Source organism: Eublepharis macularius, chromosome 14 (genome assembly GCF_028583425.1).
Source record: "Eublepharis macularius isolate TG4126 chromosome 14, MPM_Emac_v1.0, whole genome shotgun sequence".
Taxonomy (NCBI): Eukaryota; Metazoa; Chordata; class Lepidosauria; order Squamata; family Eublepharidae; genus Eublepharis; species Eublepharis macularius.
Window position 1 is genome coordinate 1,089,387 of NC_072803.1, and position 27,725 is coordinate 1,117,111.

A 27,725-nucleotide genomic window follows, 5' to 3' on the forward strand; every position below is an offset into this window, starting at 1 on the left:
TGGGGGTGGGGGGTGGGGGTGGGCATTTTTGTTAAACGGGGGCTTGTTTTTTAACAGCAGAGTCTTTGCAGCTTTCCAAAATAAAGCTATTAAAAAGCCCAAGATGGTGGTTCCTCTCTTCCTCTATGTGGCCCAGATGCTGGGCGAGCGAAAACTATTGTGACTGTCAAGCAAGACTCCCTTTCCGTGCGCTCCTTCCGTTGGGGCCAGGCCAGGGTATCTTTACGGCTGCAGGAGATGCAAGAAGCAGTTGGAGCAGGGGACAGTCTGCAGCTTTCAGGAACAGCGGAAGGGACTGAAGACTTGCACAAATACTGAGTTCAAAACCAGGTTAGGAGTTCAGTGTGTCAAACAGAGAGGAAAACCAAAGTGTCAAAATAGACACGCAGGTTTGAGGAGCCTCGGAGACAGAGGCTAAACCTGAGCCTTTTGGTGCTGCCAGGCAGAGATAGTTTGTGTTGGGCCCTTTGCTGACCAGTCCACCCCCCCCCCCCCCGCCACCCGGAACCGGCTGCTCGTCTGACTGTTTGGCTGAATAGCTTGCCAGGCAGGCGACGGCTTGTGCACTTTGCAATTGCAGCAAGGTGGCTTTTGCTGGCAGCAAACAGTTTGGGTGAATGGATGGGCAGGGGGCAGGCGTGACCTGCCACATCCTGTCTCTGAAGATGCACGAGGGAGGGGTCCCGCTCTTCTCCAGGGGTTTTGTTCCAGCTACCTCCAGCATCACAGCTGCAGGGACAGAATGGAGAACTCCGAATAAATAGCCAAGAAAGCAAGAGAGATTAATTGTTTTTAATTGATGAACAAAAGAAGTACAAAACAGGTAGGAGGAGGGAGGCATTTCCCCTCCCCACTATAAAAGGTTTTTTTTTTCTTGTGCAAGTTTCAGCCATTTTCAAAGAAGCCACAGGGCCGTGATACCTGACTGCCCTTACGTGGGGCAATGTGGCTGCCCCGGCCTGGGCCTTGTATGACAGCCAGTCTGTCTGCTTGACACGAAACTACGCAATGCAGAGAGGGCAGCCAGTGAAGCAGGGAGCATGTGAGGGGTCGGGGCTGGAGCCAGCTGGAGAGGAAGTAGCTAGCCCCCCCGCAGAGTGGCCTTGCTGGGCTCCTGGTGCTTGCGGCCAGGTATCAACTTACGGGCTGAGTTACGGCTAGCCGACTGGCACTGCCCTCGGGGCAGAATTCATTGGGGCTGCATTGGGGCTATTAGCGCAGGACCGGGAGGGCCAGTCGCTTCCTGTTTAGCTGATGATCTGCCGGGGCCGCCCGTAGCCAGTCATGCCTGCCTGGGAAGCCCCCTGATTGGAGCCCATTTGCAGACCAATCACGTTCTTGCCTTCCTTCATTTGTGCTGATGTGAAGTCCCGCTTGTTTTCTTGGGCTTTCCTGGGGCAGGAGAGAGAGAGAGACAACCAGGGTGCTGAGATCAAGGCAGGGCCCGTGCTGTGTTGCCAAAATAACAAAATCTTACTGCCTCCATCCTTTTTTTGGCACATGAAGGCAAATGCTGCAGCCAGAATAAGGTCAGGTAAGTTCAGTGGCTTTTCAGGAACCCCTCCTTGTACAGGAATTGGATTGCAGAGCAGAGAGGTCTTCTGGCAGAACTAGGGGTGAGTGGAGGGGGTGGGGGGAGGATGTGTGGAATTTGCTGGGGCCTGCCTGTACCAAGGCCTGGTGAGCAGTGCGTTCTGCAGCCCTGCTGAGTGTGGTGTCCCCATTCGCACAGGTGCCTGGTTGTGTGTGTGTGTGATGATGCTGTTGCCCCCCCCTCCCCACAAGGCACAGAGGCGACTTACTTCATGAACCAGTTGGGGTCTCCGTGGTAGTGCCCGTCATTCTTGGTCACAGCAAGGCTGCCCAAGGCCACCAGCGTCCTCTGAACAGCAGCCATGTCCTTGGCTGTAGGCAAAGAGGAGGAGAGACTCGCTGCAGGGGAAGCCTTCCTTCGGCAGGGAGCCAGGGCTGCTCCAGCCAAGGGCTGCTTGTTCCCCGGGCCTGTCTGCTGGGGTTCCTCTCTGTTGCTGTGTGGGTCCAGTTTCAGACCTCCCCGGGCATTCGGCCCTTTGGGTTCAGGCATGTCCTGCCTCGGAAAGAGACGTGGATCCCGGGACCCCCTCCCCACTCCAGCCAAATGAAAGGCGAGCTGCAAGAGGGACAGCCGAGGCCAGTCCCAGCAGGGAGCAGCCCGGGCCTCCGAGCAGCCCAGCCTCCTTGTTCCACCGAGCCTCTGCAGGTGGGACTCTGGCGCAAGTCCCTGTCGTACTCGGCAATCACAGGGTTGTGATACAAACTGAAGAGCAGGCTAGAAAGCCAAGGAGCGATCCCAAGACCCCGCCAGCGCCCTGCACGCCCCCGGCCTCTTGCCACCTGCATCACCCGGGCTTCCCTTGCCCCCTCCACACACCTTCAAACAAGTCAACCGTCTGGAAGACGTCTGTCTTCACCACCCCATAGTCCTCGGCTGCCTTCAGGAACTGCGCGATCTGCTCCATCTGTTTGAAGACCATGGTTGGGGGCGAGTCTGGGATCTTCACGGGCTTGGAGCCAGTGGGGTGGAGGCTGTTGATCAGCTTGCCTAGAACCTGCCAGCAGGAGCCACGGGTTAGTCCCCTTTAAGAGTAAAAGCACTAGCCCCTCCAGTCCCCATTCAGAATCCATTTCTGAAACTTCTGCCTGTGAGCCTTCGTTTTTATCCTCGTGCAGCTGTTGGGAAAATTTGAAGGCAAGCTTCTCTACTCTTTTGCACCTTGGTGCCGAAATGCATCTTGGATTTAAGAACTAAATATGTCTACAGCATGCTCAGCTTATATTTGAAAGCATTTCACTAATTTTAAAATGAAATACTTCATAGGAGTTTTCTTCAGTACTTCCCAGGGAAATTGAAGGACGGGTGGGGGGGGGGGGTCTTGAATTTTTCTAGTATTTTACCATGCCTTCATATCTCTAGGTTCAGCTGTTTGGAAGATCAAATAGCATGCAGGCAGGTCAGGGGACCCTTTGTACATGCTCAGTGTGTGAAGGAGGACAATAAGTAAATAAATGCTTTTACCCCACGCATTCATTCCATGGTGATCCCAGCCCTGCAAACAGGTTGTGAGATTAAGCTCTGGGCAACCGCGAGGACAGAAAGGAAAGTTGTGGTTGTTCTACACACTCACAATGCCGTTCTTCAGCCAGACCTGGAAGCCCAGCCTGCCACGTTCCGGGCGCCCCACATCTGTCCCACATTGGGCCACAACCCATTCTACCAGCCGCTCCTCCAGGTCGTCGTCATACTTCTTTTCAATCTTGGCCTGGACATCTCTGCTCAAGCCAAATGAGGGGCCTTTGTTTGCCATGCTCAGTGGTGGGGGAAAGACCTGGGCAGGAAGAGAGAGAAGCCACATGCTGCTGAGCCCTGCAGCTATAGACCGGACCCAGCCCTTTCCGCCAGCAAAGCCAGGCAGGGAGGGCAGATGTGGACAAGATGGGCAGGGGCCAAAGGGGACCTGCTGCTTTGCTCCGCTGTGTGCCGTCTCTTCTGAAATGTGGAACTTCCGTTTTGAACTGCATGGAGAAGCACAGCAGCAGAGTGCTTCCTCTCCAAAGATCCCCGAAGATACACCAGGAGTTGACTGAGCACCCCTTGGGGGAGCAGGGCAGCCGCACTCCTTGCGGGCCACCTGGGCACTTGCTCACAGGAGCTGCCACTCAGTTTGCTGGAACGCAGCCATGGGTGGTGTCTGCTGCTGTGCGTGGGCCACGTGACCCAGGCCCCTTGCTGAAGTTAAGCAGGGTTTGGCCGGCCCTGAACAGAGCCTAGAGTGGAAACGGGGGCACTCCCTCCATCTACAAACATACCCATCCTCCAGCCTGGAAAAACGGTGGGATAGAGCTGGTGCAAGAGCCGTGCAGAACTAAAAAGTCACATTCATTTTTGGTTAACAAGACAGTTCAAGCCAGATTCGTGCTGAAAGGCGGCTGAGAACGTGAACTTCAAAGGTGGGGTCCTCAGCCTTTTCACACATGGTCACCATAATTGCGTATGTTCAGGTAATCACTGCCTGGCTGCACCGACCACTACGAAACTTCCAAGTCAGGCGGATACTTCCCCCTGCCTTGGGAGGAAGCAACCAAAGCGTTGTAGCCCTTCACTGATACCCAGAAGCTTGGGGGGAGGGGGGAAGGCACTTGGAAGGACCCCCTCAAGCTCAAAAAGCTTCTGCTACAAGAGGCATAGAGACGTCTGGTGGGACCAGAGACTAGCAGGGGCTAGTCACATGCAGCCCTGGAGTCAGAAGAGCGTTCTCTGGGTGCTGGCCTCAACTCCACCCGGTGCTCTGTCGTGTCACAACAATACCTGTGGCTGGGAGCACACTGGCCTCAGCCCCCCCCCCCCCGCCTCATGCAATCAAGAGCCACCGACAGTTCCATCAGTCTCCAAAGCTGCACCGGGCAGCGCTGGGCTTGCTCCCTGCAGGGGGGCTGTTTCCCCAGGAGGGCTGTCAGCACAGCTCCAGGGTGCAAGCTGATGCCACAGGCCCTGCGAGTTCCTGCCTTTGCGCAGCAGTCTGTCTTGGGCTCGCCAATACTGTCTTGGGAGACTCCTGGGGATTGGGAGGGGGGGTAGGGCCCGGGGCGGGGCAGATTACGAGGGAGCTTGGCGGAGACGTGATGCTGTACAGTCCGCCCTCTAAAGCTCCCCTTTCCTCCAGAGCAACTGATCTCTGCAACCTGGTGCTCAGAAGTAATTCTGGGAGAACTCCAGGCCCCTCCTGGAGGTTGGCAACTCCGCATCTGCTGCCCCCTCTGCTGGCAAGGCGGGCAGATGCTCTTCGGTGTCCTGCAGTCAGATCCCACCACTAGACCGGCCTTCCCACGAGTTCCCGAGGAGCTCTTTTTGCCGGCGGCTGGCCAGGCTCCAGCCCGCAGCCTCCCGGGTCCCAGCGGCTCAGTTGCACGGGCGGGAAAGATGGACCCCGCCCCCCCCGCCCCGGGCGGTTGCTGGGGCTCGCGCTCCGGGGCGCGAGCACGCGGGAAAGGCCTCTTCCCAGGGCTCCGCTGGGCAACGGGGGAGCTCCGGCTGGGCGGCGAAGAGGCGTCCGTCTCCGAGGGACTCCCGCAGGCCGGCGTGGGCGCTCCTCCCCGCTCAGCCACGGCGCTCGCCGGGCGACTTTGGGCCGGCCACTCTCCTGCCCTCGCTTCCCCACGCATCAGGGGAAGGGCAAGAGGGATGGAAGAGAGGGGCGCCCACCCAATAACGAGACCCCTGGCCGAGCGGCACGCGCTGCCCTGGCTGCTCCACGACCCCCCCCACCAAGGTTCTCTGTTAGCCCCCCCCCCCCCACACACCCGCAGACCCCCGCCAAGCGAGAAAGCAGCCGGGCTCCCCTCAGCCGGACCGTTCTGCTGCTTTTCTGTGCACAGACTTGGTGCCACTGGTACGTGCCCCCTCCCCTGTTCCTCCCTCTCAAAGCACCCTGCCTCGCACCGACCCCCCCCCCCGAGGGGTCCCCTGACTCCCAAGGACAACTCTTCCCCACGCCCCGCTTGGACTGGGGGGCACATGCGAAATAAGAGTTTGGCACCCCCAAATCTTACCCCCCCCCGGGCTCCAACTGTCACTGGACTGGTTGAAACCTGTAAATCCGTACTGGGCTAGGTTCGAATGGCACAGCTTTGCCTGCCGGCCCAGCCATTAGTTCTGCCCCCCCTCCCCATCAAGATCCAAGTCCTTTCCCGCCTGCCGGGGTCATCGGCTCATGTCCCGGGCCCCAGTCGCTTAGCAGCATCCCAGAGCCACTTACAAGAGGCTGCTCCTGCTCCTGCTCCGAGGATGCTCCGCCAGGTCTCGTCTGCAGCCCAGCACAGATGGCGATGGGGCTAAAAGGCTCCAGCTCCCTGGCCAGTGATGTCAGGGCCAGCCCCTCCCCAGCTCGCAAAGCAAATCCCCCATCACAGCTCAAGACGCCGCTCCAGGCACCATATTTGGGGAAAGACTCCAAAGGAGCCTTCCTGAGACATTCCCCAGATGCCTGAGCCAGACAAGGGCAGCCCAGAGGGAGCGAGTCCTTTTTTAGGCAGCGCAGCCCAGATGTTGAGCAAGAAGCATGAGCAGCAGGGCAGTCTCTGCCCTGACCTCAGCACTGGCTTCCCTGTGATGTCAGAAGGCAAGGATTTGGGGAGGGGGAGCAGCAGAGACCCAACCGGAACCCAGGGACACTCCTGGGGCAGTGCGGAAGCTTCAGCAAGTAAGACTCGAGCTTCCCATGACGAAGCCCCCATCCTGCCTGTATACACCGGGCCATTTGTCCCGTGCCTAGTGCAGGGAGACCCCTGGAGAGCTGCTGCACCTGAACTGTGCCCGAGAGGAGCGTCGCCTTCCTTGGCTCCTCCTCTGGGGCACTCTCGCCCCTTATTTCTACTTTATTATGGGGAAAGAAGACGAGGGGAGCCCTCCCTCCCAAAAAGAGATTTGAATCTGGCTTTGTGTTGGCTTTTTCCGCTAAACCAGTCAAGGAGAAAAGCTACTCAAATTATGTACCAGCCCCACTGGGACTGACGTTTGGAGGCTGCTGTAGGAAAGCAAAAATGTGCCCCTGCAAGAACTTTCCAAAGAGCTGGAAAAACCCAGGAGCCTTTTGGGTAAGCCCCCAGCTGCACCTTCTTCCTTGACCCCAAACTCTCCAGGCAGCCAGTTCAGCCCCCTTCCCGTCCCATTCACACCACAGAGACCTGTCGGGGAAAGGACTGCACTCCCAGGCGAGAAGTTTCGAAGCGCGCAAGCAGAAAGCAAAGGGTCCTCTAATCCCAACACTGCACCGACTCAGGCGCTAGGCTGTGACCTGCCCAGCATCCCCCTTCCTTCCTTCCTTCCTTCCTAGAAGGGGAGTGGAGGAATGGCCTCGGGAGAGGTGCACGTGGCAGGCATTGCAGTGTATTCTTGGACAGCATCTGCCCCGACTTCCAAAGAAAGCCAGGGTGGTGTAGGGGCTAGAGTGTTGGCTGAGAATCTGAGAGACCCACGTTTGAGCCCCCGCTCTGCCACAGGACCTCCTCCTCCTGGGGTGGTGCACCCAAGAGCGCTGCTGACGGTGCTGGGGAGGGGCAGGGGCACCACTGGAGGGGCAGCGTGACTGGCAAGTGGCCACGCACTCAGCAGATGGAGCAGACGCAGCTGAAGCGCAACTGCTGAGCATCTTTTCGACGGCTACAGCTTGTACCCAGAGAGGAGAGGGAAGCCCTCCTCCACAGTGGGGGGCGGGGGGCGGGCGGGTGGGCGACAGACCCAGCCAGGGCCCCTCAGGCATGGCTACAGTGGTTGCGGCAACTGACTGGTTTGCCATTGTAGCATACGTCTCTGTTTAGCATTTGTGCAGGCAGAGATTCCACAGGCAGGAGAGCAGAGAAGGCGGCATTCCCAGTGCAGCACAGGCTGGCTGTAGTGACCAGTGTGGATCCTGCCTCTCTGCCCAGGGGCTGCCCTCGCACCGGGCATCCCTACTCAGGTAGCCATCTGTCCGGCAATCCGTCCCACTCACAGCCACGCTTGCCCCGCCTGCCCCTGGATTCCTGGAGCAGCTTGCAAAGGCCCAGGGTCCCTGCCGGATAGAGGGAGTTCAGGCTCCCTGCTGCCCTTCAATGAAGTCTGGAGTTGTTCAGTCTGCTGCCGAGTGGACGAGGCTTGCTCGCTGCCCCCCGTAATTGCCCCATGGGGCGTCCCAGAACGGCCTCCTCTTCGCACATCGGAAGGGCGCGCTCCGACGCGGGAAGCCCATGCTGAGCTCAGCCTTGCTGGTCTTCCTGGTGCCGCTGGAGCTCTCTTGCTTAGCTGCAAAAGACGGCTACAGTCCAGCGGCACCTCACAGACCAACGGCTGGCATTTCAGCATGAGCTTTTCGTGAGTTGCAGCTTCCTTGTCCAGATATGTTGTAGGGAGGTGCGACAGACTGACCCAGCCAGCCCTTGCAGTCCTGCACCATCCCACTCACGCACTCCGCTGCCTCCTGTGCGCTGCTCTCGCAGGGAGTGGACCAAGGGGGGCAGGTCTCTGGGTTTCTCAGCAGCTGGCCAAGCCGTGGGGCTTGGCAGGGCAAGTGCACGGGGGTGTCTCAGGGTGGGAGGGCAGCAAGGAAGGCGGCTCTTGGAGCCCCACCTGGACCGGGAGCTGAGCCAAGCCAGTCAAAGAGCTTTGCTCACGTCACAAAGTCTTCACTGTAACAAGCCCAGGGGCCAACACATCAGAGAGAGGCAGAGCGGGGCCATCCTTTATTTTTTTTGCATTTGGCAGTAGAATCAGTAGAAATGGAAATGACAAGAAAAACAAACAAAAAACATTCAAACTCTTTGAAACACAATCAAGACCGGCTTGGAGAAACACTGGCAGCCCTTCTCGGGGGCGGGGGGGGGGGAGACAGGTGGGATGGGGGGGGTCACCTCTTGCCCCTTTCCCCCAGTCACCGATACTACCCTTTGGCTTCCACCCCAGCAGAGGCCAAAAAGCCACTGTAATGTGATATGGTTCAGGCCCCCCCCCCCCCCCCAGAGCAGCACAGGGACTCCAGGCCTGGATCTACTGCTCAGCTAAAGACACAGAGCCACGGGGGAAGCTCAGGCAGCACCATGTAAACTGCTGGGTAGTCATGTGACTGCCCAATGCCAGACTGGCAGCCCAGCCAAAGGACAGCCATGAAGTAGGTCAACCGCCCCTGCCCCACAAAACAGGCACTGGAAAGAGTCCCATACTGCGTGCTTCAGGCACCAAAAGGAATGCCTCTCCTTGGCCCACCCAGCACAAGGCTACTGTCGTTGGCAAGGGAGCTCCGCTGCACTCTGCCTCCCAAGGAAGGCCTGGCTCCAGTGAGTGGAAGAGATCCCACTATGGCAGCATCTGAAGTCCTGGTCCGTAAAGAACAGGCAGCAGCCCTGGGGGATGTGCTTGGGCTGGACTGGAGTGCGTGCAGGTGTGTGGAGCCTGCCACAGTCTCAGCGCTGATCTGCCAGGGCTGGCAAGTCCTAATGGCAGGAGGACGACAGGCCAGGAGCTTGGCTTGCCCCACTGCAGCCTACCCCCTCCCCAAAGAGCGGGCCCTGACCGATGAGGAGGAGGGGGGGGGCAAACCCCAGGCCCCTTGCCCGGGCAGATTCAGGACCACTCCAGCCTGCTTTGGCAGGTGGCTCCAGGTGCTGGCAGCCCAGGAGGCCCCTGGCGCCTTGAAGCCTCCCAAACCAGCTCCAGGGCCTCCCAGGAGATCTCAGACGGGCAGCAGAAACAAACAGAAAGCTGCCTGACCTGAAGGCTTGGCAACCAGCACTAGAAAACCTGAGAGGGAGCCCAGAAGCCTCCTCCAGTCCACAGCGGCTGCCCCGGCATCAAGCTCCTTAGCCTGCGGTTAACAGGGTGGGGAAGCCCCTTGCTGCCCCAGCCAGGCCCGACGCCTTCGCAAGGCCGCTGTGAGGTCCACCCCAAAGCAAAGCGACTCTGGGAAGGCCACGGAGAGGACGGCAGGAATCCGGTGGCCTAGAAGACGTAGATCTTGTCACGCTGAATGCAGTCCAGGTCATCATCCAGAGTCAGCAGGACCTTCAAGGAGACAGGAAGAACCAGGCTGGGGGCCGGGAGGGCTGAAGCCACCCTTCTGCTCGGGAGACACGGCCGAGTCCTTGAGGGCTAGGGGGGACACGGCCGCCCTAAGGGGAGCTCACCGGACGGTCTCAGCCTGCAGGTCCACAGTACAAGGACGCTGTACTGACCTTTCTTACAGACCGTCACCATGAAGGTCTCTGGGCAGAAAAATGCACCTGGGTGTCACAACTCACACCTTGCGTGAGTGGGTGGGGACGGAGCCAATTCGAAGTGCCTTGCCCACACTGTGCCCCCTCCCCTGTAATCTTTCAGGGGGCGCGGCACATCTGGGAGCAGAGAGCATCGTGGGCTCTGCTCTTCTCCACCCCTGGTCAGGGCGGAGAGGACAGCTGGGCTACCTACCAGGAAGGAGCCAAACATGGCGATGGACGAGAGGAAGTGCCAGATGTCGTGGTCATCGAAAAAGCCAAGCAGAATGCAGTCGCGGTTATGTTCTCGGGACTCGGCTGGCGTTTTCTGCCAAGATCAACGGTAAGGCGTAGCTGAGTTGTGTGCGTCACACACCTTCCCAACTACGTGGGGCAAGTGCAAAGATGTTGGATTCCAGGTGGGAGGGCCAAACCGGTTTGATCATCCCTACGTGAATTAAGAGGCTCAGCTGGGCCGGCCTGCGCAGTGCAGCCCCAGGGGGAGGCTTTTCTTGCGTCCCGCTTCCTTTCCTCTTCCTTTCGAAAACGCAGCTCTGCCCTGCAGATCAAGCAGCCCAGGACGGCTCCCACGCTTGCTGCCAGTCCCCCCCACCCCCAGCTGCTGCCGATGAACGGCTCACCTGCCAGGTGCTCAAACCCTGGAAGAAGAAAAAGAGGGCAAAGCCCCACACGACAGAAGTGCAGACGATGCAGAGCAGGGGAATCAGCTTCAGGCGTTCACCACTCCGGAGCTGCAGGGGAGCAGATCAGAGAACCCCATGGTGCATGCCCCCCCCCCTGGGGGGGGCACCCGGGGGCACAAGACAGCAGAGGCTTCTCTGCACCAGCAGGCAGGGGCTCCCCCGTGACCTGCTGCCTGCCTGAAGCAGAGCACCCCCCACCCCACCCCGCACCTTCATGATAATGTAGAAGGCAAAATACAGCAGCAGGTTGCAGATGCCGATGGCTAGCAGGTAGGAGGCAAAATCGTTGGGCCTGACAAGGAGGCCGTAGGCAGCGCTGCAGGGAAAGAGAGGCAGTCAGGCGGGCAACAGGCAAAGGCAGCCACGGTGCTGCTCTCAGGGACTGAGCCCACAGACCAGGCCTCCGCTGGTTCCTTGGACAGCTGGCAGTCATCTTAACCTTGCTCCGAGACTCATGGCCCATTCCACCCTCCCCAGCAGTTACTCACAGCGACCAGTTGATTATGTTGCCCATCACCAGCAGGACCATCCGATCCTAGGGCAGAAGAGAGGGAGAGGTGCCAAAGCCCTGCGGAAGAACCCACCTCAACACTCGATGCCCAGCCCGTCCTGAGAAGCAGCATGCATCTGACGGAGAGAGCTGTGGCTCTCGAAAGCTGATGATGCATCTGACGAAGAGAGCTGTGGCTCTCGAAAGCTTATGCTACTATAAAGTTGGTTAGTCTTAAAGGCGCTACTGGACTCTTTGAGATGAGATAGGCACTGAATGGAGACAGGCTCTTCTCTGCGGTAGTGTCCCTTGTTTAACACGGTATCCCTGGAGATATCCAACCAGCACCATCCCTCTGTCTTTCAGGCAGCAATGTAAGATTTGCCAAGTGGGACTTGGGTGTTTCAGTACAAAACTGACTGGGATATTTTACTGGCCATTCTGAAAGCCGGTTTGGTGTGGTGGTTAAGAATGCGGGACTCTAATCTGGAGAACCAGGTTTGATTCCCCACTCCTCCACTTGAAGCCAGCTGGGTGACCTTGGGCCAGTCACAGCTCTCTCAGCCCCACCCACCTCACAGGATGTTTGTTGTTGTGGGGATAACAACAACAACAACAACACAATTGGTAAACCTCTCTGAGTGGGCGTTAAGTCATCTTGAAGGGTGGTATATAAATGGAACGTTATTATTATTATTATTCTCTTGTGCTATCTTATCCTTGGCGGCGATTTAATTGTGCACCTTTCTAAATGTCAGCTACTTGGAGGCTTATTTGTACTAGTTCTTTTATCTCAGTAATTTAAAGAAAACAAACACACGAGGAACGGGGTTCCGGAGGTTGCTGGGCCAACTCACCACGTACGTGGGCCCACTGCACTGGCGGAGGCAGTCGGTGTAGAGCACGAGCAGGATCCTGCGCAAAGTCCCAGAGTCTGCAAAGAGGCAAACACACCTCAGGCCCCGCAGGCCAAGGAGGGCCGGGCCTGCAACGGGCCCAGAGCGGGCGGGAGGGCTGCCCTCTGAGCCGGAGCACCAAAGAGCTGCTTCTCTTGGGGGCAACAGGCCTGCCTCCTCCCCACCGACTCTTCTTGCCCCAGCCTGGCTGCCCTCCCACCTCTGCTCATCCCCGGACTTGGGGCATCCACGGCAGTCTTCTGAGAGCACACCGTGGGAAGGGCGGGCCACAGAACGGGCGCGTGGGAGGGGCCTGGAGGGCCCGGCTCAGCGGGGGCTCCAGCGGCTGTGCAGAAGAGGGTCAGGTGGGCACTGCCAGGGACAGAGAGAGGGAGCGGCAGGCAGAACTCACCCAGCCTCCAGCGGCCCATATAGTAGAGCTGGGTGCTCAGCAGCAAAGTGGAGACGATGTGGATGATGGAGAAGACGATCCAGAAGGCCATGTTACCCTTGCCGAAGACCTGGGGAAGAGGAGCAGGAGCAGGTAGCAACCGGAACCGTGCACAGCTGGGGGCAGCAGCAGTGCTCGGGGATCAGGCAGGGGTCTCTCTCCCCCACCCCTTCCCAACGGAAGGCAGGCTGCCTGGGACCCGCAGAGGGAGCTGAACAGAAATGGCTCAGCACTGAGGAAATACCGGCAGAGGAGCTATACTGCCTGCCGGGAGGCCGTGGGGCGGACGACAGAGCACAGCACGTGAATGCTGGGACCCGCGAGAGCACAGCAGCCCCCCCCCTCCCCAGCACTCACCACGCCCACGACAGAGAAAAAGATGACAACGGCGAGGCAGGCGTAGGCGCTGTAGGCGCTGGCGTTGATGTCCGGGTGCCGCTTCTGGTAGAGTTTCAGCATGCACAGCCCGGCGATCATGTACATGAAAGAGGTGTCTGGGGGGGGGGGAGGCAGCGGCAGAGGGAGGGTCACCCCAGCTCCCCTCTAAGGAAAAGGGCACTGGGGAGGCCGTGGCCCCGAAGCCTTGCTCCTCAGGAGAAGGCCGGACAGTCAACGAGGGAGGAAATGCACTTGGGCACATGCTCAGGAGGCCGCCCGTTATTCTTCCTGGCGGAACGCCCAAGACGAGTCTCGCAGGGAGGCCCCGGGAACACTTGCCCTTGGTCTCCTGGCATTCTCTCACCCTTTGGCCGACTTGGGGGGCCTCAAGAGCTCCCCTGGCCCCTTCCCACACAACACTCACCAAACTGGAAATTGGTGTAGTTGGGGCAGACGTGGTAGCAGGCGCTGAGCAGCCCCTCCATCATGAGGGCAGTGCCCATGGCATAGAAGAGGCCGAAGTGCTTCGGGATGCCGCACTCCTAGGAGCAGACGGGAGAAGGGAGCCCGTCCCCATCACGGAGAACCGAGGCCAGCCACCCCACGCCCTGCAAGCTGCCCAGGGGCTCAAACTCAGGGGCAGCCCATCCTTTCTGCTCTGCTTTTCTTCCCAGTGGGGAGCCAAAGCAGCTCCAGACAGTTCTCCTCTCCTGCACTGTGCACCTTCACAACAATCCTGTGAGATAGGCTAGGTGGAGAACGTGTGGCTTGAACCTGTGCCTCCCAGACCCTAGCCTGACTCCCTAACCCCTATATAACAACAGTGCCGTTCTCCTTCACACACCCCTCATGTCAAGGGTGCCCCAGGAAGCCACAGTTCCCAGCGCACGTCCTAAAGGGGCAGCTCCTAATCCAGCACAAAAGAGAAGAGAAGCCTCCGTGGCCGTGCTGGGAGCCAAGGCGGAATATGGACCCATCTGCCGGCCTCCTAAGGACGGACCGACTCCAGCACCGTCTGCTCTGCCCTGCCCTGCCCTGCCTGGCAGCTCCTCAGGCAGGCGATGCTCTTTCCACACCCCCTAACCAGGAGTGTCTGCAAACAAGCCCCTGAGAGGAGCCCTGCTGGCTCAGAGCCATGGACCATCCATTGAGGGCAGCACTCTGAAGCACGCCGTAGCTAAACGGCGCAGAGAGGCTGAGGCTGTCCCAGGGCGCCTCTCTCCCTCCCCTTGCAACTTCCCTTCAAGCACCCAGAAACCAGGCAAGTATGACAGGCGGGGAAACCACACACACACACACACACACCCCGCAACGCCTGAGTGGCTGCGAAGGAAAACTGGCCTGCCGGCAGGCCGACCACCGCCCATGCAGCTCCTGCCAACTGGCACCCAAACGGAAATGGCCGGGATGTCCCCCAGACAAGGTGGGCGTTTGCCAGCGAGGATTCAGCTGCCAACACCCAGGCAGGCAGGAGAAGTGGATGGCAAGGGGATCCCCTCTCCCCACCCCACCCCTCTCACCAGAGCCTGCAGGTCGTTGCGCATCAAGGCCCGGTTGTAGCTGATCTCCCGTTGCAAGATGATGAGCAGGAAAAGAAGCCCCAGCAGGATGTAGCCCAGGTTGCTGAGGATGTTGTTGAAGGCGCTGGACAGAGGGAGGGGAAAAAGTGGGCCCCGGGGCCAAACCCCTCCAGTGCCACTCCAGCCCCCTCCGCCCCAACACGACGCCCAAGGGCGGCGGCGGCTGCTGGGCCCTCGCACCTGAGGTTGCCCAGGGGGTGGGCGCACAGGAAGTTGTAGTAGCAGATGTCTTGATTCCCCGTGACATTCACCACCTGCAGGATGAAGCGGGAGAGGGGCTCCTTTGCACAACGCAGAGCTGGACCCGGACCTCGCCTAGTGGCGCAGAGCCCAGAGGCGGGAAAAGAGGGCCCCTCCGACGCAGGAGAGCCCAGCTGCCCAGTGCCAGCACGCAGGCAGAGCAAATCACACCTGGTCCCTCAAACGACAGGAGCCCCGGGCGACGCCGAGGGAAGGCACCACTTACCGTCTGGTAGGTTATCACAAGCTGGATGACCGGCAGTGCGTAGAACACAGCAATGGTGGCGATGTTCCTGCAGAAGGAAGCCAACCATCACCATGGCGGCAATGCCCCCCCTACCCCCGGCCAGGACCCCACAGGCCTGCACGGAAAGCAGGTGATGCTCCAGGTATCAGCTGCTACCGTTGCCAGAAATACTGGCAAGTGAGAAGGGGGGGGGGGCTGGCTTGTGTCAGGCACTGCCAGTCTACCCAGCCGTGCTCACCAAAAGTAAATCTGGTATTTCTTCCTCAGTACCCGCTTGTCTTTGCGTGCCAGATCCGCCACGTACAAGTATTGCTGCATACAGGATACAATAGTGGGTGTGAAGGACAGGTTGCCCTGCCCTGGGAGCCAGCCTCCATCCCTCCCACATCATGCAGCACTGAAAGAGGCAGCGGTCTGTCCCGTGTCAGGTTCAGAATGTTTCCCTTGATGTTATAACCAAAGAGACTCCATTTTAATTCTTTTAGTGTTCTGAGTGCTTTATTCACAGGTGCCAAGACGTTCCCTGGTAGCTATCTCACAGAAGAGGAATGTTTTGACTACAGCTTTTCCAGCCTTGGGAAACTTTCGCTTTCTCAGCCTCAAGCGGCTTGTTTTGAGAACTATGGGGGGAGGTTGGGTCTGCTGGGGTTTGATACTCTGTACCTTGTTCTGTGCCTATCATTCGTAACAATACACGTGTACCAGTCCAGATATTGCATCTGGGCCAGTGGACTATAATGGTTGCTTTTTTCAGTAAATCTTTTGAAAACAACGGACTCTTGTCTGATTGCAGAAGGTAGTCTGGATACAACTATTATTTAGCCACAGATCTGACACCCTGCACCAAAACCAGGGCTAGGCCCCCCCGTGGCCAACCCCCACAACCCTGGCAGATTCCATGCAGAGAGCCCCACAGCAAAAGGGGGCTGCCCAGCAAATCAGTTGGGAGGGTTTGGAAAGCCAGCAAAGAGGCCGCAAGGCGTTCTCCCCCAAACCTGCCCCCCAGTCCCTGCCCAGGCGCCACATCTGCACCCACCGTTCTCCTTGTTTCAAATGGCAGCTGGTTGCAGGACCACTGCCAAGCCACCACTGCCAGAAGTGGGCCCAGGCGTGGCACCTCCCTGGCTTCCTCCAGCAGCACCGCTGAGGCTAGGACCAGCCAGCCGCGTTCAGGAGAGTGCCCAGTCGACGCAGGAGGCCTCTCCTCACAGGTTCACTCACCTTGGTGCGGATGACGTTCTTGTCCGAGTCGATGTCGGCCAGGGTGTCGTAGTCATCCTCCTCCACAGAGCTGAGCGAGTCGAGCCGTGGACGCCCCACCAGGCTGTCTAGGGACCGGTCTGCAAGCAGGCAGGGAGGCAGCGTGACTGCCGAGACCCGCTTTCCTTTTCCCCCACAGCGAGCCTTGCCACACAGTGCCCCCCGTTTCAAGGGCTGCTCCCCCCATATTCCTGGGCCTTTGGGAGCCCCTCACAGCCCGTGTGCCAAGCCCACCGGTCAATTGAGTCCCACGTCACCCGATTAGCGATGCAGCCGACTCCCCTCCCCCCTTTCTGCAGGGCCCGGAGCTCAGCCCAGGAGGCCCTTGTCCATTAGGAGGCAGGAGATGCGACTAGGCCCACTCTGGCCTTGCAGAGGGAGCCAAGCCCCCCCCCCCCCCGCAGCATCCACTCGGAGCTCCTTCCTGCACTGAGAATGGAGTCTCCTTTTCCTTCCAGAGAGCAGCCATCACCCTGCTCTGGAAGCCTGGCAGCACAGCTGCATAGCAGCGAAGGGGGAGCAGCACCATGCAAAATTACATCCCCCCTCCGGCAAGCTTTCTGAGGGGATCTCCCACTTGCTATGGAGAATGTGGTCCCAGGGAAATGGGATTCCACTCACGAGGCTTGAAGGACAGGCTGGAGACTGGCACTGCCACCTTCCCATCACCCCACAGCCCTGCCCCAAACGTATGCAGCCCCTCAGAAAGCTGTAGCCTGAGCAAGATTGAGCTGCAGGATGGACAGGGGCATCCCATTGCTGGCCTGGCAACCATCAAGCGTCACGGCCAAGGCGCTGCATGCTCCGGGCACCACTTCCCTCGGATGGAAAGCATCACGCGGCCTCAACCTTGAGGGTAAAGTTAGGGACCACAGACCTCACCCCCATGTTGCCTCCCATATTATCTGTTGCTTTAAATATGAGCGACGTGTGCCTCATGTTGTCTAATGTCCGCCCTAGAACTGCTAATGTTCGGTTCCAGCATTTCTTGTATTTGTAAACTCGTATTTATTTACACTATGGTATTGTTTATGAGAAAGTCCTTGATATTGACTGCGCTAATCTGTGTGATCTGCCTTGAATCTCAGTGAGAAAGGCAGAGTATAAATGACATGAATAAATAAAGATAAAAGTTGCCAGGATCTGCTCCCTTGGCGTGCCGCGTTCCATTTTGCCAAAGGTGCCTTGCAGAACACCCAAGCCCGCCCCCCCCTGCCCTTGGAAGTCCTGAGCAGGACAACCAGCGAAAGCAGGGGGTGGTAACAAGAGAAGGTGGTGCCACAGGGCATGTGCAGAGGGCCTCTCTTGTGCCTCGCATGTTTGGGACCAAGAGCTGAAGAACCCTTCCGGGGAAGGGAAAATGCCCGGGGAGTCCTACACACCAAGCCCCACCCTTGAGACTTCCCTGGGAGCTGCCCAGGGTGCCGCCTGCCCTGATATAACCCGGCTCCCCCCAAGTTAAGCAAGGCGGCCAAAACAGTGCCAGCGCTTGGGGCCAGGAATGGGATGCCCAGACGCAGTGATTGGCCATCTTTCTCTGCCGCTATCTACCCATAGCCACGGCCATGTGTCGCTGGCGGTGCTGGCACATCTCTGGCCCTTGAAAGAAAAGCAAAGAGTTACACGGAGCAGCCGTCAAAGCAGCAACCCGCTCTCTGGAGCTGCCAGCGGAACCTCAGCTCTGCCTCTCAGGAACTTTCTCCAAAGCCAGTTCTGCACACCAAGGGCCAACGGAACGCCACCCCCTCGAGCGGGCCAGCAGAACGGGGGCTCAACATGCCACCCCCTTCCAGACTAGAGGCTGATTCCAGGGACACACAGGGAGCTCGCTTGCCGCGCACTCAGCACCCAGATGCCAGCCAGCCCCGGCAAGCAACCCACCTGCGTAGCCGTATGATGCTTCAGTGGACAGCAGGCTGTCAGAGGCGTTCTCTGTGCTGACTGCAGAACCGTTGTCTGGAAAAGCAATTTGGAGGTCAGAGGCAGAAACAGGTGAACAAAGCCGAGTGGAAGACAAGGGAAGAAGCCGCCCCGCCCAGAGCCCCCTCACGCCCCTCTGAAGAGAAAAGCAGCAGGGATGCCCCGCACACGGCGGGAGGCGGCCGGCCCAGCTTGACGCAATGGGGCTGTGCCAAGTGCAGGGACAGGGGAGGGGGGGGGGGCTCAGAGAAAGGCAACACTCTGCCTGGGACTCACCAAAGGAGCCGTAACCGTAGGCATGGTAAGGTGCGCGTCCCAAGAAAGGGTCTGAGGTGATGGGGGAATGACCTGCAACCAACCAGGACACGACCATCAGCTGACAGAGACCATAGAGAAGGGGACTGGGAGGAACAGGAGAGCAACAGCCCCTGTGCAGAGCACCTCGGCCGAGGGGATGCAGGGAAGGCTGCTGGGCCACCCTCTCCGGTCTGGCTCAGCCAGGCTCTCTGCCCACTGCCAGTCTTTAGGATAGGAAGGCAGAGGTGCTCTGCGTCAAGCTCTGGGGCTGCCCCGGGATCCCCAGAAGGCACTAGAACGCCTCGAGAAAGGAAGGGGCGACGGGGCTTACCAAGGAGAGGAGCTGCAGCGGGGGCACAGAGAGAGAGAGAGAGAGAGAGAGAGAGAGAGAGAGAGTTACCGACGTAGGTCTGAACTCAGCCACTGAGATGGGCCAAGCCTCGGCTGCTTAACGGGACCTTCCTGGGTGCCTGCTGGACAGCGTCAGAGTCGCAGCCAACATCCCCATGGGAGCTCTGGGCTGCACGTGGCGAGAAGGCAAAAGCCCCTGCAGGGCTGTTTAGACCCAGCCAGGAATTTCCGCTTCACAGTTCTGCACTTGGTTCCAATTTTTGCAAGTTTGCATACCTGTTGCATTGCTTACTGAATGTCCCAGCTGTTGACTGTATTGACTTACACTGCGTAATCCGCCTTGAGTCCCAGTGGGAAAGGAGGACTATAAATAACATACATAAACTGCCACGGACGCACGGCCATTAGCCAGGGGCGTCCACGCAGGAGTTTTCTGCAGACTTTTCTCCATCAGCAACCATTTCCCCCGTGTTTTCCACCACCACACCACTTGTCAGCTTTTGAAACTGAACCCAGACAAGACCGAAGTGACGCCTGTTGGGAAGGCAGAGATCTTGAAGGACGTCGCGCCCCCCACTTTCAGTGGCGCTCATCCGACCCTTGCAGACTCAGTGAAGAGCCCAGGGGCTATACTGGATCCAGCTCTACTGCTAGAAAAGCAAGTTAAGGCAGCAGCAAAAAAAAATGCTTTCTACAACCTCACTCTTGCCTGGAAGAAGGCTTACTACCTCGACTTGGCTGATCGGGCCACCTGGATCCATGCTACGGTAACATCAACTTGACTATACATAGGTCTCCTATCTAAGTCAATAGGAGACTCCAGTCGGTGCAGAATGCTGCAGCTTGGTTATTAACAGGGCAAGCAGGAGCACAAATATGACTCCCCTATATAGTCTAAATGCCCTGACCTGGATAGCCCAGGTGAGCCTGATCTTGTCAGATCTCAGAAGCTAAACACGGTCAGCCTTAGTTAGTAATTGGATGGGAGACCTCCAACAAAGGCCACAGCTGCAGAGCAAGCAATGGTAAACCACCTCTGTTCGTTTGTTGCCATGAAAACCCCACCAGGGGTCGCCAAAAGTCAGCTATGACTTGAGGGCACTCTCCACAGCACATATAATCTAAATATAACATTCCTGAAGAATATAACAACCATATAAAGAATATATTTGCATTAAGTTTAATTGACTGCGAACCAGAACAACTGTGGATGACTGATGAAACTCTTAAAACGCTAATGATAGACAAGAAGCAAATGTAAAAAGTGAAACAGGTTCAGAAGAAATGCAGATTTTCAGTGACTTGCACACAAAGACAACGAGAACTATTATATTAACTCAATAAAGGACGTCACACCGTCCAGGTTGTAAGATCTGAGCAAGGCTGTTAATGATTCGATGTTCTGGAGGTTGTTAATTTACAGGGTTGCCATAAAGAGTAAGCGAACTGACGGCACGTGACACACACAGCAGGCCACGTCAGGGAAGGGCCTCGGCCTCGACGCCTCGTTCATTGGCTTTGCGGGCAACTAGCAGGCTGGCTGCTGCGTCAAACAGGATACTGGACTAGCTCTGTGGATTACTGGTCGGACCCAGCAGGGCTCTTCTTAGAGTTCCCATTTTTCTTTTTAAAACAAACATGCCCCTTCTTGCTCTCACTGACTGCTGGAGACCAGACGAAACCCTGGTCGCTTAGCAAAGGGCTCCAGTTCCTGGAGGTGGAGCTAAAGGGGAGCTTTTCTGTCCTAGCTTTTGTATCTCATCACCTCGCCTTGCACACCCTTTTCCATTCTACTTTGTGAAAGATCTCAGACTCTGTGAAAGCAAAACTGGGCTTGGCATCACACAGCAAAGCCTCCAAATTCCACCATGGCACTTAACTATCATTTAGGTCAACCGCAAGGGCACAGTGCAAGGGCTGCCCATTCACACCCTCCAAGAACAGGTCCCCAAGAGCTGTCGGCATTGGCGCATCAAGACTCCCACCCGCAGCCTCAGGGGTGCTCAGGCACAGGCACCTACCAGCGTCAGTCCTTGGTGTCTCCACAGGGGCTAGAAGATCCATTGTCCTCATTCTCTGTCGCCTGCCAAAGAATGAGCAAAATCAGGCAAATGGACTTCTCTCTACAGAGAGGCCACAGAGCGGGCTGGCAGGGGTGGGACAGCCCCTCGCCTCTTCTGAGAGGGAGCCACATTGGACTTTCCTGGCTGCCTCTGCCCCAGACAACAAGCCCATAGCCCTGTGCAGCACAAGAGACATGCTTTAGGGGGCACCCAGAGTTCACTGATCTCCAACCGCCCGGATCAAATGGCAACTCATAGTTGGCTGAGGCCACCGTCTCCAGCTCCCACGACCTGGGTCTTACAAGGGGGTCTGTGGGCCCTTCCCTGTCCTTAACAGCAAGCAAAGCAAGGGACAGGGTGGGGCCCCTACGGCGCAAGGGCACCAGTTTGGTGTCATGGTTAACAGCGGCGGGATTTTAATCTGAAGAGCCAGGTTTGATTCCCCACTCCTCCGCTTGAAGCCACCTGGGTGACCTTGGCTCAGTCACAGCTCTCCTAGAGCTCTCTCAGCCCCACCCACCTCACAGGGTGACTGTTGTGGGGATAATAACAACATACTTTGTAAACTGCTCTGAGTGGTTGTTAAGTTGTTCTGAATGGCAGTATATAAATCAAATGTTGTTATTATTCAAATTATCTGAAACGCAATCAACAAGCAGAGGTCACATGTGATTATTGATTAGCCTTGCTAAGCTGATACAAGTTTCCGCCGGAGACCTAAGTATCAACCAGATATCGGTGTAATATGTACGCTGTTCCAAATAGCGCCGTCTTTTGCAGTTCTGTAGGTGTTATGTCAGAAAGCTGCAGGTTTTCTACATGACTTGCAAAGTTTTTCAAGATGGTTCCAAGTGCCCCGATGTCAATGGGGACCACTGTTGCATTCTCCTTCCATAGTCGGGTGGTTTCTATTGCCAGATCTCTATATATTTAATCATTTTCTTCTTGTTCTTTTTCTTCGACTCTGGCATCCCCCAGAATTGCAGTGTCGATTATCCAGACTTTTCGATTTTATACGACTGTTATGTCGGGTGTATTATGTTCAAGGTGCCGATCAGTTTGAATTCTGAAATCCCACAATATCTTAACTTGTTCATTTTCTAGTACCTTTTCCACCTGATATTCCCATGAATTCTTTGATCCTGGCAAGTTATACTTTTTACACAATGACCAATGAATCAGCTTTGCAACCCTGTCATGTCTAACTTTGTAGTCCGTCTGTGCAATTTTGCTGCATTCAGAGATAAGGTGAGAGACAGTTTCATCTTTTTCTTAATAAAGTTGACATTTTGGATTTTCACTGATTTTCTGAATTTTGGCTTTCATAACATTCGTTTGCAATGCTTGTTCTTGTGCTGGGAAGACCAGACCTTCAGTTTCTTTCTTGATTGTAACCATCTTCAACCATGCCCAAGTTAGGCTGTTGTCACTTTTTCCTTCAATGTTTTTTAGAAGTTGCCCATGTGAGGGTTTGTTCCGCCATTTAGTCTATTATCAAACTGTTCCTACTTGTATTCAGCCTTTGTTTCTGTTGTTTTTAACATGTTCTCTGTTTTCACAGCCTGGAGTAATTTTTCTGTAGGTTGTTGTGGGTTTTCCGGGCTGTATTGCCGTGGTCTTGGCATTGTAGTTCCTGACGTTTCGCGGCCGTGAAAGCTTTCGACAATACAATTTTTCTGTACTTCTGCCGATGTAATCATTCAGGCCTCTCTTTTCTTCTTCCACCACCATAGCTCTCAGCCTCATCGGAACACACAAGCCCCCCCCCCCGCCCCTGCAAGGTGGCACCCTTGGCGGAGATTACTCATTATCATTATCATTCACTCACCTCCAGATCTTCCAGCAAGCGATGAGCAGCGTCACCACATAAAAGGAGAGAAAGATCCCCAGGCAGAAAAGCGTCCCACTCACGTAGGCCTGTGCTGCAGGGAGAGAGAAAGGGAGGCCTGTGGACAAGCAGCCGCCGCCAAAGCTGGAGAGGCGAGGCTAAAGGTTCTTCTGAAGGAAGAGCCTCTGGAAGTACCACACCCTAAGCAGGGGCACCCCCCCCCCCCGAGCCTCTTCCTCCCTTGGCAGCCTCCCCGCAGCCAGGCTTCGGAACAGGGCAGAAGAGCCAGGGACACCCATGCCAACTCACGCAGGGCCTGTGCCGTGGCTACACCCTGCCAAGCACGTGGCCTGGGGCTGTACGAGGGCCTGCTCTCCACAGGAAGCGTCAGCACCCAGAGCTACTTACAGGTGACAGCTGGAGACACCACCACATTCAGGGCTTTCCGGCGGTTCCCTTGATCGACAGGCTCATCTGGAGGGACCAAAGGCAAGAGCTGGACTACCGCCCCCCCCTCTTCCCAGCGCATGATCCCGCCCGCCAGGCCGCCGCCAGGGAGGCCTGTCCTTCCGGCACCAGCAGGGCAGAAGCTCCTGCACAGCGGCCCCAGCCAGAAAGGAGAGCTGGACCTGCCCTGAGGGGCTCCCTGCCCCCAGACCCTGCCTTCGTCCTTCAGGCCAGCAGTCCCTCCCTCCCAGCATCATCAGGCCCCAGCCTCTCACACGACTCCCGGAAAGGGCTTTCCCCTCCTTTCCCCACCCACACGGTTTTGAAGTGCTTCCAGGTACACTCAGGATACACAAAGGTTCCTCCCGAGCAGGCGGCTCAAATGAAAACGAACTGGGGCACAGCCGGGCACTGAACACCCCCACCCCACTCACCTTTGGAAAAGGGGTAGTAAGGCAGCGGCCCCCCACAAGCCTCGTCTTCCGTCTTCACCACCACCACCAGGTAGAAGCTGTGGCTGGGGAAATCCTTCTTCTGTAAACAAGAGGCAAGCTGGCTTGCTAGAGCCTCTTTATAGCCCCAGAAGGGCCCGAGCAGTGCCCTAGCCAGACAGACGAGGGCCTCCAGCCAGCCACCTGCTGCTGAGCCAACCACAATCAAGGGCCAGGGCCGGCATCACCAGCTTCTCTGGGCACTGCTGCCTGATGCCATTCAGCACCGGAGGCAGCCAGGAGCTCTGGGCCACATGCTGGCAGGACTCAGTTTGCAGCCTGCCAAGCGCAAGGGAAGTGCAGTACCTGGACGGTGATGGCAGCTTTCTTGGTCATAGTCTGGTACATGCCGATGAAGGCCACGTTGTTGTCGAGGTCATAGACAGGGCACTACACCAGGAGGGGAAGGACAAAGAGAGTCAGCTGCTGGAGAGCTGGGGAGGGGGACCAGGTCCCTACTCACCACCCCTCTTCACGCACCAGAATGTCTTGGATGGAAATGACAGAGCACGGGAAGGCAGTGGCTGAGGTCACCTTCACGATCACCGAGTCCACGTCCTCTGGAAACTCATACTTGAAATACTGCCAAGGAAAGACACGGCAACAAGCAAGTTCCTTCCGTGAAACACCCTTGCAAAAGCTCCCGTGGGAAGCAGTGCCCCCCCGCCACTTTAGACTGCAGACAAGCGCAGCTGGTTATGGACCGCTGGGGGCAGGACCTGTTTCTACAACTCCACTCAGCCAGATCCCAATCCAGACACCAAGAGGCAGGGGTGGCAAAGAAGAGCTCCTTGCCACGTGTAAGGCAGCAAGAGGAGAGCAAGCAGAACACCGCTGGAGCCACGCACCCCCCCCCCAAGCCCCAGACACTTTCCCATTTAGACAGAGGCTCCAGGACGCCCAACTGCGGAAATACCAAGCCCGTTGTGGCTTGCCTAGCAGAGGGGGCATCTCTGAGACGTACCTGTGGCTGGGCGGCAGTGGCGTTGAAGCCCAAGTGCTGGTCTGTCCTGCCAGGGAGAAGAAGGGAAAAGACGATGTGCTGCTAACCAGACAGGAGCTCACTTGAGTCAGCTGGGAAGCTGAACTCCCTGAGCTGGGGGGACAGAAGGTGGCTGCTTACTAGCAGGGAAGGCGCTTCACACGTGCTCCAGCAGCCCCTTCGCAAGAGGGCTTGCTGGGCTTAGGCTCCAAAATGACAGGCAAAACCAGGGCTGTGAAGCGAACACTCAATGAACACACATTAAGAATGCTCAAATTATCAAAATTATAGTTATGCGTATATACAAAACAATCCAAATACTGAAGTAATCAAGATGTGAGCATTACAACAACCATCCCAGTAAATACATCACAAAAGTGCTCACTGGCACAAAACAGTAACGAAGGGGTACACGCAGGCACCTCCTAAGAATTATACAACCTAAAGGCAGCAACACTCAATTACAACAATACAAGGGTGCACACTGGCACTTCCATTCAATTAGGCAGCCATGGAACAGTTTACAAGGGATACCGTCCACAGCAAAAACATTTAAAGGGCGAAAATGTCCAATAACATCAAGCTGCAATTGAAGAAAAGAGGCTGTGAAGAAAGAGCTGAAGGGGTCCAATGCCCAGTCAGCAAATTGAGCCACCTCATCAGCCACAGGACGGGATTTGCCAGCACACGTAGTATTAGCCCGTTTCGTGAATGGATCACTTCTCCAGCAGGCACATGTAGTTAGATCCCTGTGGAACAGTTTCGCATACTCTCTCAGTGAAGCCACCGATTAGTCACAGACGCTGTCACAGAGAGTATGCGAAACTGTTCCACAGGGATCTAACTACATGTGCCTGCTGGAGAAGTGATCCATTCACGAAACGGGCTAATACTACGTGTGCTGGCAAATCCCGTCCTGTGGCTGATGAGGTGGCTCAATTTGCTGACTGGGCATTGGACCCCTTCAGCTCTTTCTTCACAGCCTCTTTTCTTCAATTGCAGCTTGATGTTATTGGACATTTTCGCCCTTTAAATGTTTTTGCTGTGGACGGTATCCCTTGTAAACTGTTCCATGGCTGCCTAATTGAATGGAAGTGCCAGTGTGCACCCTTGTATTGTTGTAATTGAGTGTTGCTGCCTTTAGGTTGTATAATTCTTAGGAGGTGCCTGCGTGTACCCCTTCGTTACTGTTTTGTGCCAGTGAGCACTTTTGTGATGTATTTACTGGGATGGTTGTTGTAATGCTCACATCTTGATTACTTCAGTACTTGGATTGTTTTGTATATACACATTATAACTATATTTTTGAAAATTGGAGTGTTCTTAATGTGTGCGTATTCATTGAGTTTTCACTTCACAGCCCTGGTTTTGTCTGTAATTTTGCTTGTGTTTGCACCGGGTGGTCCCTATTTTTGCTTTCTGTTCGGGCTTAGGCTCCAGGCAGCTTCCAAGCCTGCGTTTCCTCCGGCCATTCAGCCCCCTTCCATGCATTTGTACCCCCCGCTCTCTCCTAGAAGCTCAGGAAGATGAATGTAGTTCCCCCCACAACCACCTGTGCAAGCAGGCGAGGCCGAGTTTCTCCAAAGGTGCTCCATGAGCTAACTGCATGGCTGAGCAGGGATTCAGACCCAGGCCTTCCAGCCTCTCATCTGGCACTCAACCTGCTCTGCCACAGTGGCTCCTGCAAAGGGCACGGGTGCCTCCACAATTGGCTCTTTGAGCACGGCCAGCAGCGGCTGCCCACCAGCCTCCACCCACCTGAGCACAAAGTTCTCCACACGCGTGACCTGGAGCTGGTACGAGACGTTGGCGGGAGAGAGCGTGGACACGTCCACGTAGAAGAACTGCAGCTCCGCCTCGCTCTTGGACGGGGGTTGGCACAGCGTGCGGCCGACATCCTGGTACAGGTACTTCCGCTGGAACCTATAGCCGAGAGAAGTGGGAATGGGCTGGTGCGCAGGAAGCCGGGCATCTTCCAGGTCAGAGCGCCACATCCCACCGCCATCTGGGCATGCAGTAAGGGCCAGCGAGGGTGCGTGGGGAGAGGGAGGTGGTTGTGAATTTCCGGCACAGTGCAGGGAGTCAGACTAGATGGCCCTGGGGTCCCTCGCAGTCCCAATCTGAGGAGTCTATCCCGGTCTGCTCGGGAGTCAGGGGGCCCGGCCTGGTGGGGGGGGGGGGGGCTGGAGCCACGTGCCGGCCCTCCACCCGCTGCCCTGGGCCCTTCCGAGCCAGCCCCGCCGTTGCTCGGCCCAGGGTCATCAGAAGCCCAGCCTGGGAACGGGTCAGGGGCCGGCCCGGCTCGACGGCCCTCCGGGTGGGGGAGCGCCGGGCAGGGCAGGGCAGGGCAGGGCAGCCTACTCACAGGCCCCGGAGGACCAGCGGCACCTGGAACGACACCACCGCCTCCTTCTGCCGCACCACGAAGAGCACCGGCGCCTCCTTCTGCACCGACGGCACATTCACCGACACCCGCACACCCTCGGTCTGCAAGGCAAGCGCAGCGGCGGCGCCTCAGCCCGGGGCCAAGGCAGGGCCGGCCTGGCGGAGGCGCCAGCGTGGCCGGCGGGGCAAAGGCTGCCCTCTCGGCCGCGGAGCTGCGGGAGGCCGGGCGGGGCGCAGGTGCGCCGCAGGTGAGCCGAGACGTGGCCGCCCCGCCGCGCCCTCTGCCCCCAGCCGGCCACGGCCTGTCCCGGGGCAGACCCGGAGCGCCAGGACGCGGCGGGGGCCGGAGCCTTCCGCCGGGCGGGCGGCCTCTCCCGCTTCCCGCGGGGCCCGGGCGCAGCCGCCGCCCCCCGCCTCGGGCGCGCTCCGCGGGGGGGGGGGCGCTGGCTGGCAGCCCCGCGCCCGTCTCCCAGCGCCGCAGCAGGCGGGGAGCCCGGCGGGCCGGACGGAGGCGGCGATCCCGGCCCAGGCCAGCGGGCCGTCGGCGGTGCCCCGGGAACCGCGAGGCTTCTCCCGCCCGGCGAGCCGCGGTAGGCCCGGCAGGTGCCCGCCGGAGAGAAGCGCCGGAGCCCGCCCGCCCGCCCGCCGCTCACCCGGTTCCGCCGGACGGTGTGGTTGAAGGCGTAGATGTTGAGGCGCTCGCTGTCCACGGCGCCCGCGTAGGGCCGGTCGAAGGCCGCCTCCTCCTGCCACACGCTCTTGGCCGCCGCCGCCGCCACCAGCAGCCCCAGCAGCCCCGCCGCCGCCCGCACGCCCGGCATGGCCCGCACCCACCGGCGGCCTCCGGAGAGCCGCGCGGCCCCTTTAAGGCGGGCGGGCGGGGCGGCTGCTCTGCGGCGCCGGGCGGGGCCGCCCTTAAAGGGGCCGCGGGGCAAGGCCGGCCGGGCGCCACCTGC

The 27,725-nt window shown here is 57.8% G+C and overlaps 2 protein-coding genes across 3 annotated transcripts; both read right to left on the reverse strand.

Moving 5' to 3' along the window:
• Nucleotides 1-773: 773 nt before the first annotated feature.
• TAGLN (transgelin) lies at nucleotides 774-5,897 on the reverse strand. Its single transcript, XM_054998580.1, has 5 exons — nucleotides 5,793-5,897; nucleotides 3,165-3,365; nucleotides 2,411-2,588; nucleotides 1,803-1,905; nucleotides 774-1,392 (listed from the first exon to the last, which is right to left on the reverse strand). Exons 2-5 carry the CDS (start codon nucleotides 3,342-3,344, stop codon nucleotides 1,248-1,250), a joined length of 606 nt encoding a protein of 201 aa, XP_054854555.1. The 5' UTR covers nucleotides 3,345-3,365; nucleotides 5,793-5,897; the 3' UTR covers nucleotides 774-1,247.
• A 2,343-nt stretch (nucleotides 5,898-8,240) lies between these two features.
• On the reverse strand, nucleotides 8,241-27,636 carry SIDT2 (SID1 transmembrane family member 2). Of its 2 annotated transcripts, XM_054997523.1 has the most exons (27): nucleotides 27,423-27,636; nucleotides 26,750-26,871; nucleotides 26,143-26,307; nucleotides 24,367-24,412; nucleotides 23,883-23,984; nucleotides 23,709-23,792; nucleotides 23,346-23,445; nucleotides 22,873-22,938; nucleotides 22,465-22,558; nucleotides 20,595-20,656; nucleotides 18,202-18,273; nucleotides 17,887-17,961; nucleotides 17,557-17,604; nucleotides 15,967-16,085; nucleotides 14,984-15,057; nucleotides 14,725-14,791; nucleotides 14,439-14,512; nucleotides 14,199-14,322; nucleotides 13,103-13,220; nucleotides 12,658-12,794; nucleotides 12,262-12,370; nucleotides 11,811-11,887; nucleotides 10,952-10,998; nucleotides 10,674-10,779; nucleotides 10,401-10,511; nucleotides 9,974-10,087; nucleotides 8,241-9,568 (listed from the first exon to the last, which is right to left on the reverse strand). In XM_054997523.1, exons 1-27 carry the CDS (start codon nucleotides 27,588-27,590, stop codon nucleotides 9,506-9,508), a joined length of 2,544 nt encoding a protein of 847 aa, XP_054853498.1. In that variant the 5' UTR covers nucleotides 27,591-27,636; the 3' UTR covers nucleotides 8,241-9,505. The 2 variants fall into 2 exon arrangements, with proteins under 2 accessions (XP_054853498.1, XP_054853499.1); XM_054997524.1 differs by lacking the exon at nucleotides 17,557-17,604.
• Nucleotides 27,637-27,725: the final 89 nt, after the last annotated feature.

What these genes read in the sequence shown, in the direction of transcription:
- SIDT2 (XM_054997523.1), bottom strand. Translation starts at nt 27,590, where the DNA reads ATGCCGGGCGTGCGGGCGGCGGCGGGGCTGCTGGGGCTGCTGGTGGCG. An exon ending in CCACTGCCGCCCAGCCACAG is followed by an intron (nt 23,985 to 24,366) that starts GTACGTCTCAGA and finishes TTTCCTTGGCAG; the next exon opens with TATTTCAAGTATGAGTTTCC. An exon ending in TTTTCTCTGTCGTGGGCGTG is followed by an intron (nt 12,371 to 12,657) that starts GTGAGTGCTGGG and finishes CCTCTTCCCCAG; the next exon opens with GTCTTCGGCAAGGGTAACAT.
- TAGLN (XM_054998580.1), bottom strand. Translation starts at nt 3,344, where the DNA reads ATGGCAAACAAAGGCCCCTCATTTGGCTTGAGCAGAGATGTCCAGGCC. An exon ending in TCTGGCTGAAGAACGGCATT is followed by an intron (nt 2,589 to 3,164) that starts GTGAGTGTGTAG and finishes TCCTGCTGGCAG; the next exon opens with GTTCTAGGCAAGCTGATCAA. An exon ending in GACCCCAACTGGTTCATGAA is followed by an intron (nt 1,393 to 1,802) that starts GTAAGTCGCCTC and finishes CTCCTGCCCCAG; the next exon opens with GAAAGCCCAAGAAAACAAGC.